Here is a 13,019-nt window from a genome sequence, read left to right on the forward strand (position 1 = left end):
AGGTGGCTGGCTAGGTATACAGGTTCACATAGCAATTATTATTATATCGGTTAGACCCCGTGGCTAAGTTACAATTGCTACTCCAGACCGGCCTACAATTAAGTCTACCTCGACCCCGACTTTTCTCTCCACGCTAAGTCGATGTCTTGTTTGCCGCAGCAAGTTCATTTATCCTCTGCTGCAATGCCGCTTGTTGCTCCTGCACTCTGCTAAGTTCCTCCAGCGTTTTCCGCCGTGCCTCGAGCTCCTGGTGGGATCGGAGTAGCTGTTCCAGTTCGGTAGAGCCTGGATCGATCGTGGGCACAGCGAGATGTGCCGTTGCTGCCGGGTCCGTTGACGGACTGGTTGTATTGGTCTGAGGTGGTGGGGAGGCCGATTCTGGCGATGTTGTCGAGGTGACTGGTGGCATGGCAGTCTGCTGCGTGGCGCTTAGCTCCGAGATCACAGGATAACCATCGTCATAGCAACCCGTCGGGTTCTGTTGTTCAGAAGGCGAATATGAATGTGGTGCAGAGGTCGGTGGGCTGCCCGCGAGCCGCGATATTGACCCAGGTGCTACGTTGACAGCGTCTTCCCCGCCCAATTCGGCGGGGTTTATCGCGGAGCCGTATCCGGTGGCAGGTTTCGCTTCCAGCTCGGACTTGGGCACCCCGTCTAGCTCTGCCCTACTGCCATCTATCTTTGGCGGGGAAGCTAGACCCTGGTGAACCCCACTAGCTCCGCCTTTCCGTTTCTGCCATCGCTTGATAAATCCTGGCGGACAACAACAAAGCACTGCCAAACCAATTATTATGAGAATGGCAATCACAACACCCGCTGCGATTCCTCCCTTGGCTCCTGCGGATAAGCCGCCGGATGGCCGATTCGGTTCGTGTTCGGGTTCTGGTGCGGAACTCCCAGTACTGCTGGTTTCAGAGATGGTAGGCTCGGGGGCGATGGATTGGGATGTCGTAGGGTCCGGTGTCGACGATGCGCTAGGGTCGTTTGCATCCGAGCATAGATTGGGTATCACGCGCGAAGCCTCTAAACAAGGATTAAGTTGGAGTTAGCCTCTCTTTCTACGTGCCCCGGCTGGCGATTTGCTCGCGACAGGGACTTACCTGAGAGGTCAGAACCGCTACATGAATTTATGACACAATTCACGAGGTTTCGGTCAATGGATAGCGTGGCGAACTTCTCGGGTGTACACACGCATGCCGTGTCCGCTACATCGCAGCCGATACCCACGATCGCAGTTTCCAGGCACTCCCTAGCGCAAGGGACGATCGTTGGTGGAATCGACGCCATGGCTTTCGCCCTTTGGTCTGTTTCTGCGACTCTTGATTTCCCCTCCTATTTTGTCCCATCGTGTTGCATCTTGGACCACGTGATGAGCCGAATGGCGTTTCATTGTTGGGCATATTCCTTGACGCTGAACTGGGATAAGTTAGCCTTGGCATACATAACCTATGTTTCTACTTGGTGCATAAAATCTATTGCCACGGGGGTAGTGCAAGCTAGCACTACTGGGCAGCGAGCTGATGTCGAGTAGTATATTGTGACTGCTAGGCAACGCAGCTTAGGGCAAGGGAGAGAGATTTTTCACAATATCGATACGTCCCCAGTGATCCGGATGCGAATGCCATTCCGGATCCCAGACCTTGGAACCTAGGGTAAAGGCCAATTAGCGTGCAAACCCAGCATTTCCATCTAAGCCTACCGTCATTGTCTTACGGAGGTATCATGACGCCGGCCAAGCACCGACCAAGCGTATAGCTCAGGAATGGGTCCCCGTGGGCGATGTGCAGGACATGAGGGCATGGAGTCTCCTTGGAGCAGACCGCCGCGCTGCGTTCGAGATTAGTGTCGGATTTCAGGGTCGTAGGTGTTTGAGAGGTTGGTGTATGTATCTTCCCATAGTAATTTCAGTGTGCTTATGAATCCTGACAGAAGCCAGTCGTCGCAATTTGAAAGCGATCAAGAGAGGTCTTTTCTGCGCGTTGGCTGAGGAATTGATTACCCCCTCTCTGTCAGCGAAGCTAGACAGCGAGACACCATGACCACGCTAGGCCTTGGCCCGATGCTCTGCTGCAGTAACTAGAGGCTGGGACATGGTCTGGTGCAGAAGTGTGATGATATTGGTGCTTCAAGTTTACCGGACGACGCGGCTTTAGTGTTGCTCAGCGCCTCGAAATTGGCAGGTAGGAAAGGTTGATTCCTCGGAAGCATCTTCGAGATTGACCATGCGGCCAATCCACCACTTTTCAGGCGGGGCAATCGACTCATGTCCCCGATTTGATGTCGATGGCATAGAAGCAGGCGATGAGCAACCACCGCGTATCCCCGGAAAACTCCCGGAAATATTCATCATCGATGTAGACAAAACAGAACCGGAGTGGAGTTTGAAGCTATCCGACGCCCTCCCCTCTGTACATGCGAAATGCGTCAGGCTTGAGCCAATATTTGAAACGACTTCAACTTCTACGCATCAGTCTGTATAAGGGAATGGCTACTCATTGGACCTCCGGTACTTAAAGCCTGTCGAGCTGTTGTATCGTGTGGGGAAGGCGAAGGTATCTCAAATGGTCTGCTCATCGCAACGGGATGCTAACCTATCTCAGTGATCTTTCCAGAGGACGAAAGTGAGTGGCCCATGATTACGTGCATCGACAGCCTCCAAAGTCTATAAGGACCCACTGCAGGTATTCGGATAGTGCATTTCCAGCCGCATGCCGTATCAGAGGGAGGTGTTAAAGCATGAAAGACGCCGCCATCGAGACGCTGCAGGCAGGCCTCAGTCCGAGTCGATTGCTTGACGTTCAGGGTCGAGAGGATCCTCTCATTCGCCTCGTGGAAACCGAAGCCGCGAACAAGGGACCTTCCGATAAAGCTATCTTATACTGAGGCCTGGGGACTTGCCAGCCATATCAAGCAACCAGAGCAAACAACAGAGAGCGACAAAGCACTCATGGACTCATGTTGTCCCAACAGTCGGCGAGTATCGGGTACGCCAGCTCTTCTCTTGGATATGGTTATCTCTGGTCGACAACCTCTGTATTATTCGAGATGACCAGGCTGATATGCTGAGAGAAATCCCCAAGATGGATCAAATATATCAGCACGCTCCCTCGGCGAGCTCGGCAACTGGAGCTGCCCGAGCCAGTGATGGTTTTCTGGACCTATCCCACAAGCATCCATGGAAGAATTGCTAGACTTTCGCCGTCCCATTCCGGTACCGATGTCGGGATGTTACACAAGGGTCCATCGTTCTGTAGGCCTGGCGCGGCCTGGATGCTTGAGCATTAGGTCCCCAGAGCCATTGCACTCGCGAGGGTGCACATTGTAGGAGCATTTGTTATGAAAAAGAGTGCTGACTTTCGGCGAAGCTGGGATGAGATGGTCTTGTTTGGAGGATAGCAAGTTTGTTGTCCAGGGGCGGAACATTTTCAAAAGCACAGCGCAGGACCTACAGAGAGAATCGTTGATGTCACTTAGATCTCCCACTCCACTGAGCGAGGGCTACTGGGATGTTGAGCCAAGTGCTAACTCGGGTGATGGTTATACGGATGCAAGCGACGATGAGGAATGACAGGCGAGCTTGACAGGGAAGCCAGAAGACCATGAGAACACAGTGGAAAGCGTCTGGACCGGACGGCATGCGGAATATCGGGCGTGGTCAAAATGGAGTGAAGGCTTTTCTCGACACCGCTTGACTAAAGCTATCGACAAGCCTCCAGCATTCTCTGCAGTTGCAAAGCAATTTACGGCTGAATTTCTGTGCCATCTCCTATATGAACTTAATGGGCCAAGGAGACTAAGGGACCGAGTCGCCTTCCTCCAGACGGATAGGCGGCGGTTGAGTTCCAGTTTCAGGTTGTACAGGGATAGACTTTTTTTTAAAAAAAAATGAGAGCGGCAGGAACATATATCTCTGCCGATATTCAACTGGTCAATCTTCACGATCCCTTCGGTGATGCCCGCTCCGGCAGCCTGCGCCTGGTGGGGAAACTCACCCCGATCAACTTCCACCTCTATGCGCCTCTCCAGGAAGAAATACCCTTGTATAGACAAGAAAATAGAATTGCTGCAGTCCCAATGGGCGAGCGAATCGTTACCCCTCTCTGATGTACGCGCTGGTGTGAAAGAAAGGCTCAAGCTTCAGCCGGATGAATCCATGTAGTGAGCGTGTCGGAGCGGGGAGGGAGTTTGGACGAGAAGGGATAAAGGATTGCTCCGAGCCGGCGCGGTTTCTCTTTGGGCTGTTTGAGGAACAACCGAGTCCTATAGCTACCGAGGCCTTCTAGAGAGGTCTGCTTTGGAGAGCTCGATTGACTGCCCCGCACAAAAGTCAGGACGATCACCATGTTAAAGCGTGTGCGTACGCGTTGGATCTTATCGTCTATGTTGGAGGTACCGGGATGACCCGAGAGAAGTAGGCTGGTTGGAAAACGTCTTTCACAGTCATCCGCGGAGCATTCTAAATTTGTTCCGATATAGTGCAGCGTCACAGAGCTAACGAATTATAGATAGTTGCGTATACAATCATATAAAGCCGAAAATGCAATAATCTAAGGAGCTTCCTTTAAAGCTATTAGTACAATGTAGAAACAATTCTAGGGCAGATACAAATAGTAGTGGTAATTAATAGATTTAATCAATATAATAGAAAGGCGACACTATCCCAGTGATATAGCCCACATCCGTCAGGCAGACCCCATACCTGGCAACAAACCGAGCTTCCGGTCCTCATGAGAATATGTCACACGCATTTTCACGGTATCTTGCTATGTTTCTTTCAAATCGGTTTCTACCTCAAGATCAGGCGCTACTATTGCCTCGCTTAAAATCTCTTGCAAACCGCTCTCGTGCATCTGCGCATAGGCCCGCCAAAAATTCGACAAATAGTCCGAACTGTCTCTGGCTCATGAACAAAGTAGCAGCCGGGAAAACCGCCAACAAGTGACTGAAAATAATGAGAAATACCATCACGAGACCCGTGAGTCTCGTGGGGATAAGGGCCGGGATGAAGACGGAGTAATGGGCGTCGGTGTCTAGTAAGTCGAATTCGTGGGAGAAGTCATAATAGGAGGCCTGCGAAAATCGGCTAAAGAGCGCCTGCAGGGATAGCGCGAGGCTTCCGGTAGACTTGAGGATTCGCTGCAAAATGGCTACATTATCCCGAGTAACTCTGAAGCTGTTGGAGTCCTAATGTTGGTAGTAGCACTGGAAGCATAAGTAGCTTGTGTTCGTTAAGTTGCGAAGAATACACAATTTGACAGAGAGATTGCAGATTCTTCATTCGAGATATTCCCAAATATTTTTGATTCCCCATAGTACCTTTACAATGTGGGTATCACCGAAGAACTACGTCTCTATTTCGAGTGATTTGCTCAAAGGTCCTCGTTTACTGCTCTCACGCCAATCTAATTTTGGGAGTCTCAAGAGTCACGCATTGGTTTCGACAGCGGCCTATGCACGCGAACCTGCCCCTCGCTGCCCATCTAGGGTACCACCGTAGTCATTCACCACTACCAAAGCCCCCGTAGGCGGCCAGTAGGATGGGGTATTCCCGGCCAAGCCCACCACCAGCGCCCGTCACGATTGCAACTCGGCCCTTAAGGGATGTGAGCTTCGGTGCGGGTGTCATGATGGTTCAGGTCGGAATGGAGGACAGGGGAAGGGGATTGAATGTGATCCAACAGTTGTGGAGGCGAGGAGATTCGTTGTTTCAGACATGAACTGTCATGATCTGTCTCAAAGGGAGCTGATGGAAGGTCTACATAGAAGATAGTTGAAGTCGCATTGCATCGCATTGCATCGTCATCCCGTCCCGAGGAATGGGTAGCCGAAGGCACATCGATCTAAGAAGACCCTGACACGCTACCCCACACTTGCCCCGGATGCTCCTTGCCCCCCGCACTTCGGCTGGCCACGGTCGAGTCATCCAGTCGAGTCAATGTATCACAAAATTTCGGAGAATGTTCTACCTTGACGATGCTGTGCGAGTCAGCGTGCGCTGTCAATAGCCCCCAATTGTGCTGATTGTGGGGTCGGCTGTCATAGCGCCAGGGTCCCGTGCCCGGAGGATTGTCAATGAAATTCGATTTCCCCCTGATGACTAGTTCGTATCAGGCAATTTCTAATGAAGTCATTGTCTTGAGAGCGGGAAGGTCCCGAAACCTATCCCGAGAATTCATGAGCAGAGCCAATATCAGAGCTTGGAAAGGCGAATTAGTCAAGACTTGGGGAATCACGTGTGCACCTCCCCTCGCCCCTAAATGTAGTTTTCTTTTCTCTGAAGCAACATCAAAGCTTCTCTTTCTAGCATAAACGGCAACACGACCCTCTAGCAAGATGGTAAATAATGAATACCAATTCAGGATCAAAGAGACATCAGTCTACCCGGGCTTGCGCAAGGTGCCATAAACTGAAGCAAAAGGTACGCCGTACACCTTATCTGTCGATGAACGCCGCTGACTGGAGCTGGCTCAGTGTGATCGAGGGACCCCGAGATGTCGCCGCTGCATTGCAGCGGGAACAGACTGCATGGCAATCAGTCGGCAAACCTCCACGGAAGTCCCACGGAGGTACGTATCCCCGAGGAACACAATAAAATAGAATAAACGAAAGGATACTGAGCTCTTGGCTAGCATTGTCCAGCATCTGGAGCAGCGGCTGGCAGAGCTTCAATGCAGCAGACCTGCCATTAGAGGGACTAATAGCGGTCATTCACTCAACAGAATCGTGAGTGGTTCCGACCGGAGCCACCTCTGGGTACTGGAAACGGCGGCCCTGTCGATAACTGCTGGCATGACCCCGAGCTTATTTAAGTCCGACGACAAGATACAGCATCAGGCCAAACTCTTTTACCCCTCTGAGCGCCCGCCGTTGAAAATCCCGGTTCACGGGATTTATTATGACACTCACCCTAGAACCGCCGGGAGTGCGTACAGCTCTCAGTTTACCCACTTCAAGGCACACAGGGTCCCGATTCATGTAGCGAGGCGCCTCTTCAAGAATTACCAAGACGAGCTGCTCCCCCGGTTTCCCTGCTTTCTAGTGGAAGACCTCAATCACTATTTTGATCAGTTCTACGACGAGGAGCCTTCGGAGCCTCCGGGCGCAACAATGCCTAACTTTGTCGTACCAATGATCCTAGCCATTAGCTCTCTTACATCTAACAGTCACAACTTTGCAAAAGTCGCGGCGTTGAGCGAATCGCTGTATGCAGATGCCATGCGACATGTTAGACTTCTGAAGCAGTCATCTATTCAAAGTCTACAGTGCATTCTTCTCCTCATAGAGCTCGGCCTTCTCCTCCCGTACATCGTAAACTGCTGGTATACGACGGGTGAAGCGATGCGAATGGCTGTCAGCTTGGGGCTTCACCAGGAGCCCGACCCGGCTACTGTACCCAACCCAGTACACGCTGAGTTACGAAGGAAGATCTTTTGGACAGTGGGTCGACAGTGAGCTTACGGATAGAAGTCACTAGCTAACAACTTGGGGAAAAAAAAAATAGATCTACCAACTGGATAGGACCGTGGCCATTGCTGCTGGATGCCCTGTAGCGATCAGCGATGAACACATCACTACTCAACTCCCTTTTAACGGCGACGACCCTCATTCCAATCCCGAAGGGCTTGGGCTCCAGAGATCACACAATTTCAAGGAAATCGAGTTCCTCGTTCACACCCGCGTCCGCATTATACAGTCACAAATTCATGGTATCCAATTCTTTGACCAGGCCCTTCCTAGCGATGCAGAGGACTACGATGGCTGGGTCAGGGACACCGATGGGCTCATTGATAATCTTGTTCATCAAGTGGCAGCTGATGGATTAGCTCGTTCCCGACTGGAAGCTTCTGCCCATCAATGCCAGGTTCTGCTGCATAGACCATGCTCGAGAAACATTACAGTTTCCGAATCGTCCTTGATTGCTGCTGCTAGTTCCTGTATCCGCCTCATCAAGTCACACATGAAGGTGGTCCAGTCGGGTGGCTTTGTCATGGTATTTGAACTAGCCAACAGTGCCTTCCAAGCCGGCATGGTGTTGCTCTACGCCCTTCGCAATCACGCCACGGAGCTGGAACGAACGATGATCCTCACTCCCGGGCATGAAACACTTCAAGTGCTAGGTCAACTTCTGGTATTTTTAAATGCTCCAATCGTTATATCCCTCAAACTAACAATGCGCGTTGCAGGACCTTCTATCCGTACGGTGGCCTGCTGTATCAGATACGGCGCATTACATTCGGGAACTGGCAGATACATGCCTCAGGAATCCGATTGGCCATGACGGTAGCGCATATGATATGAGTATCAGCATGTCACGCCAGCGAAATCGCAAAACTCCTTTCAACCAAACCCGAATGCAGATCTTGAACTAGAGAGCCTTCTAGGAGCTCTGCCTTCCTGCAGTCTCTGTCGTGACCGTCGAGTAAAGTGCCACCAGCAGCTGCCAGCTTGTAAGGAGTGTCTGCGAGCGTCACGGGAGTGCTTGATCTTCGACCCAGTTCTTGGTGCTAACGTCCCTATGAGGTGCGTCCATCTCCTACTCGTAACAAACAATAGATTCCATTTCTTTAGGAATGCTTACCAGTTTTTACAGCAAAATTGTCTCCTTTGTTGACAATATAAGACAAATATCCAAAGAACACGCGCCAAATATCTTGAGCGAAACCACTACAACCGCCACTCCTGAGCCACTCGTCTTAATTCCTCTAGGAGACGGTGAACCTTCACCCGCTTCATCAACTCTCTACAAGGATACCTTGTTCAGCGCATCATTCGGGCCTTGGAGCTCGTTGGGATGTCTTCGGAGATGTTTAAGTCGACGAGAGACATTCATGGTCCCAACAATCATCCATCAAGCCATTCGGTTCTCTCCTTACGCTCTTGGAAACACCGTCGTACTCCCCGTCAGTCGTCCGTCCCTGGACACTGCGACCAGCCTTTTCAGCCTATTCGCCCGCTCTGCGAATGTGTTTTATCCAGTGTTGGAACCAGCCAAGCTAGACGAAATTCTTTCTCAATGCTATGCAACCGAAAGAGATGACGCCCAAGGTTACACCCGGGAGTTCTTCTATCTTGTTCTTGCTATCGGATCACATATCTGTAAACGCAATGAGGTGGTTCTTGCCGCAGAAGCAGACTTCTATTTTCGCGCAGCCACGGCAGCTATGAGCACAAATTCTGAACACTACTCGAGGAAAGAAAACATCTTTCTTTTTCAGAGGACCTTGTTGATTTGCATTTACCTCCTACTCAGCCCCGGATCTGGGGACATATGGAGACATCTGGGCTTCGCAATCCGGCTCTTCTTCGATCTCTCGCACCGCCCCTCCATGGAAGTTGATGAATTCCATGATATTCTTTGCACCTTGACAAGAACTCTATACTGTCTAGAGAGGTATGAAAAGTACTTCTATGGTGTTGACTTGAGTGCGTGCTGACGTCTGGGTGACAGCCAAGTATCTATCGCGTTTGGGCGCCCTAGTCTCTTAAATATTGGTGATGCACTTCGGCTGGTCTGTAAATCACTTGTGAATCTTGATCAGCCTTTCACTAACATGGCTCTACTTTAGGAACTTACAAGTGGTGCCACGGATTCTCTAGAAGAGAAAATTTCCATCTTTTCGTATCTCATCTCGTTACAAACTATGCAGATATATAGTGCCCTTCTCAGGTACAACCTCAAGTCTCCTCGTGTTGACGAACTTGCAAGTCGAGCCTCGACTGAGGCTCTCGATTACCGCCGCGGACTCGACGAATGGTTCCTCCGTTGGAAGGATTTAGTCGGAACCCTCCTTGGTGAGGAGTCTAGGGAGGTGCTTTTATCATGGGGGCAGTTCGGCCATTCCCTCGCTCTCTTTTTGCTTTCCCTTCTCTGGCCCACCCCCGGAGGGAAGATGCCGATACTGTGCGGAGCCTTGGCCGAGGCTGGATTGCAGCTCGTTCAGCATCAGCAGCTGTTTGCGCGGTTGTACTCGCGGGGACAGGAAGAAACCCCTCCGGTCGTGTTTCCAACGAGCTGGGCTATGAGCCATGCGGTGCTGAGGATGGGTCTAAGCACCATCACTGATGAAACCCTAACCTCTAGCGACGAAGCGGAGCGCTCACGACCCCTCGGTCGTTGCTCCTCGCTACTGATGCTTCTAGAAGTTGATCCAGACAATCTTTTAACGGGATTGAGCGTGATTTTTGAAGAACTACGGAATGACCAAAACAAGGATCTGTAGGGAAGATTATTTACCTCCTTAGGGTACCGGGCCATTCCCGGCGATAATGGATCAGCAAGCGTAACTAATATGGCTGCATTGCGTGCTATCATGGAAGTGGCGGACAGCCTCTTCTCGCGGATTCGTGACTTACGTCTCCACCCTCGCGGATTTCCGGTCGACGCGGATTCCCGTGGAAGATGTCATTGTATGCAACGGTTATCCGCTAGCGCTGGCCCCCTGCACCAGCATTTGCCTTCGTCTCGCGGTAAGATAAACGAGACTGCCCCTTTTCCATAATGATTTCGGAAGCGGTGGTGAAATCCCGAATGTGACTTAGTCCGACGGCCCCCTCATCGGGATAGGATCGAAAAGTACATTACGTTACTTTGTCTGAAGAAAAGGCCTATGGAGGAATGAAACTTATCCTCTTAAACTTACCTTGTTTTTACTTCCGTTTCTCTACACATAATCCTACAGCTAGAGAATCTGTCAAGAAACGCACCCATGGCAGCGTCGCATGTTGAGATTACTTTCCCGAATGGGCTTACATACACTCAGCCCATAGGCCTGTTTATCGACAATCAATATGTAACAGCAACTGGCGATAAGTTCACGGTATTCAACCCATCGTATGTATGTGCCATCCCTCTCAATTGCCGAGTCACCCCCGCTGAACCTCGTGTTAGAACCGAGGAGGAGATTATCACTCTCCAAGGAGCATCGAAGGACGATGTGGACGTTGCCGTATTGGCCGCGCGAAAGGCCTTCGAAGGCCAGTGGTCGGAGCTGCCTGCTGTCGAGCGTGGAAATCTCCTGCTCAAACTCGTTAGCTTGATTGAAAGGGACCGTGAGCTTCTCGCAAGCATTGACGCGCTTGACAACGGCAAGGCAAGTGCATATTCTTCGAAATCTCGTGCTTATTATTGACTTTGTAGACTTTTAATGCGGCCTTGAACTTGGATATCGGAGCCTCCATTAATGTTTTCAAATATTACGCCGGAGCTGCCGACAAGCTCAGCGGGAGCACGATTGAGACGAATCCGACCAAGCTGGCATACGTCCTACGCGAGCCCCTCGGTGTCTGCGGGCAGATCATCCCCTGGTTAGTTGGTTTACCTACGAATGTTCCTATCTTCTTCTTCAAGGAGAGCTACTAAGGTTGTAGGAACTTTCCGTTTATGATGCTAGCGTGGAAGGTCGCCCCGGCCCGTGCTTGTGGAAACACCGTGGTCCTTAAACCAGCCGAGCAGACGCCTCTCTCTGCACTATACTTCGGGAAGCTCATCGTTGAAGCCGGTTTCCCGCCCGGCGTTGTTAACATCATCCCGGGCCTTGGAAGTGTCTCCGGAAAGGCCCTCTCCGAGCATATGGACGTTGACAAGATCGCGTTCACCGGAAGCACAGCTACTGGGAGGGCAATCATGCAGTCGGCAGCGTCGAATCTAAAAAATATCACTCTTGAATGTGGAGGCAAGAACCCCAGCATCGTCTTTGATGATGCTGATTTAGACCAGGCCGTCAAGTGGTGTCACGTGGGCGTTATGGACAATCAGGGCCAGGCCTGCATCGCCACGTCTAGGATATAAGTCCAAGAGGGTGTGTACGACCAGTTCCTGGAGATGTTTGTCGACATCACCAGGAAGCATCACCGCCTGGGAGACCCATTTCACCCGGACACTTGGCAAGGACCTCAGGTATCGAAGGCACAATATGACAAGATTCTAGGATATATAGAGGAGGGCAAACAGACTGGTGCACGTCTGCTCCACGGCGGTGTCAAGCATGGCGATGCAGGGTACTTTATTGAGCCCACCGTTTTTGCGGATGTAAGTAAACCTTATGAACCCCGCCTGGCGCTTTCTCTCCTCCTCCCTGTCAGTCGTTCAGAACTAAAATTGTGAGGTTTCAGACGACCGAAGACATGAAAATTGTCCAAGAAGAAATATTCGGGCCCGTAATTGTCATCTCTAAATTCAAGACTTTCGACGAGGTAGTAGCGAAGGCCAACGACAGCTGCTACGGTCTCTCAGCAGCAGTGTTTACGGAGAACATCACAACTGGCCACCGGTTGGCAAGAAAACTCCAGTCTGGCATGGTTTTTGTGAACTCCTCGGGCGACGCCCACTTCGGAATTCCGTTCGGCGGTTACAAGTCTTCCGGTATAGGCCGTGAGTTGGGACAGTACGCCCTCGACGCGTACACACAGACCAAGGCCATCCACGTGAACCTTGGCAACAAGCTGTAATCGATCTTGTCAAAATACTATGCGAGACTAAGTAACTGAATCTTATCTGAGCGCTGAAGGCCTTAGCCGTCCTGCCTCAGTAGAGTCAACATCATCAAAAGCCGGAATGTGAGGCTCTAAACGGTGAAGAGAAATGGTTATCGTAGACAGCCCGCAAAACCCCCTTGGGAAGCAAAGTTTCCGAGACACAACATCTCGAAACCATCCAGGACATTACATGAATTTTACGGAGAAGCAGACGGAGTGTAACCTCGATTATGCGCCGAAGATATCTGTTAGCCTCGAGAGTGCTTACTTAGAATAGAATCATCCTGAAGCCAACGTATGATTGAAGAACCAAGGCGGCCAGACTTGACAACTTAAAAATTAAGCGATACTATTATTACCGTCGTAGACACCAGAAAAAGTGGCTTAAAAGCATAACAGAAAAATCGGTTGCATCCAATCTGAAAATATGCGGAATGTACATGTAAATATAGCCTGCCGGCACCGGTAAAACATCCAAAAAAATATGGCATCAAATCTCGGGTTTAAAAGAATATCGTAGCGAATTTCTTTTAGAATATCACCAG

At 50.7% G+C, this 13,019-nt stretch overlaps 3 protein-coding genes across 3 annotated transcripts; 2 read left to right on the top strand and 1 right to left on the bottom strand.

The window, feature by feature from the left end:
• Window positions 1–133: 133 nt before the first annotated feature.
• On the bottom strand, window positions 134–1,287 carry SAPIO_CDS9469 (uncharacterized protein; the record flags this gene model as incomplete). The annotated part of the gene is made up of 2 exons (XM_016790855.1): window positions 134–1,023; window positions 1,101–1,287. The coding sequence occupies 2 exons, from the start codon at window positions 1,285–1,287 to the stop codon at window positions 134–136; spliced, it is 1,077 nt and encodes a 358-aa protein (XP_016639365.1).
• A 5,155-nt stretch (window positions 1,288–6,442) lies between these two features.
• SAPIO_CDS9470 (uncharacterized protein) lies at window positions 6,443–8,369 on the top strand (the record flags this gene model as incomplete). Its single annotated transcript, XM_016790856.1, has 5 exons — window positions 6,443–6,566; window positions 6,630–6,723; window positions 6,912–7,437; window positions 7,502–8,128; window positions 8,184–8,369. The coding sequence occupies 5 exons, from the start codon at window positions 6,443–6,445 to the stop codon at window positions 8,367–8,369; spliced, it is 1,557 nt and encodes a 518-aa protein (XP_016639366.1).
• A 1,272-nt stretch (window positions 8,370–9,641) lies between these two features.
• On the top strand, window positions 9,642–12,447 carry SAPIO_CDS9471 (Retinal dehydrogenase; the record flags this gene model as incomplete). Its single annotated transcript, XM_016790857.1, has 6 exons — window positions 9,642–10,216; window positions 10,889–11,027; window positions 11,138–11,304; window positions 11,368–11,740; window positions 11,813–12,028; window positions 12,112–12,447. The coding sequence occupies 6 exons, from the start codon at window positions 9,642–9,644 to the stop codon at window positions 12,445–12,447; spliced, it is 1,806 nt and encodes a 601-aa protein (XP_016639367.1).
• Window positions 12,448–13,019: the final 572 nt, after the last annotated feature.

Source organism: Scedosporium apiospermum (assembly GCF_000732125.1).
Source record: "Scedosporium apiospermum strain IHEM 14462 chromosome Unknown SEQ_SAPIO_0143, whole genome shotgun sequence".
Taxonomy (NCBI): Eukaryota; Fungi; Ascomycota; class Sordariomycetes; order Microascales; family Microascaceae; genus Scedosporium; species Scedosporium apiospermum.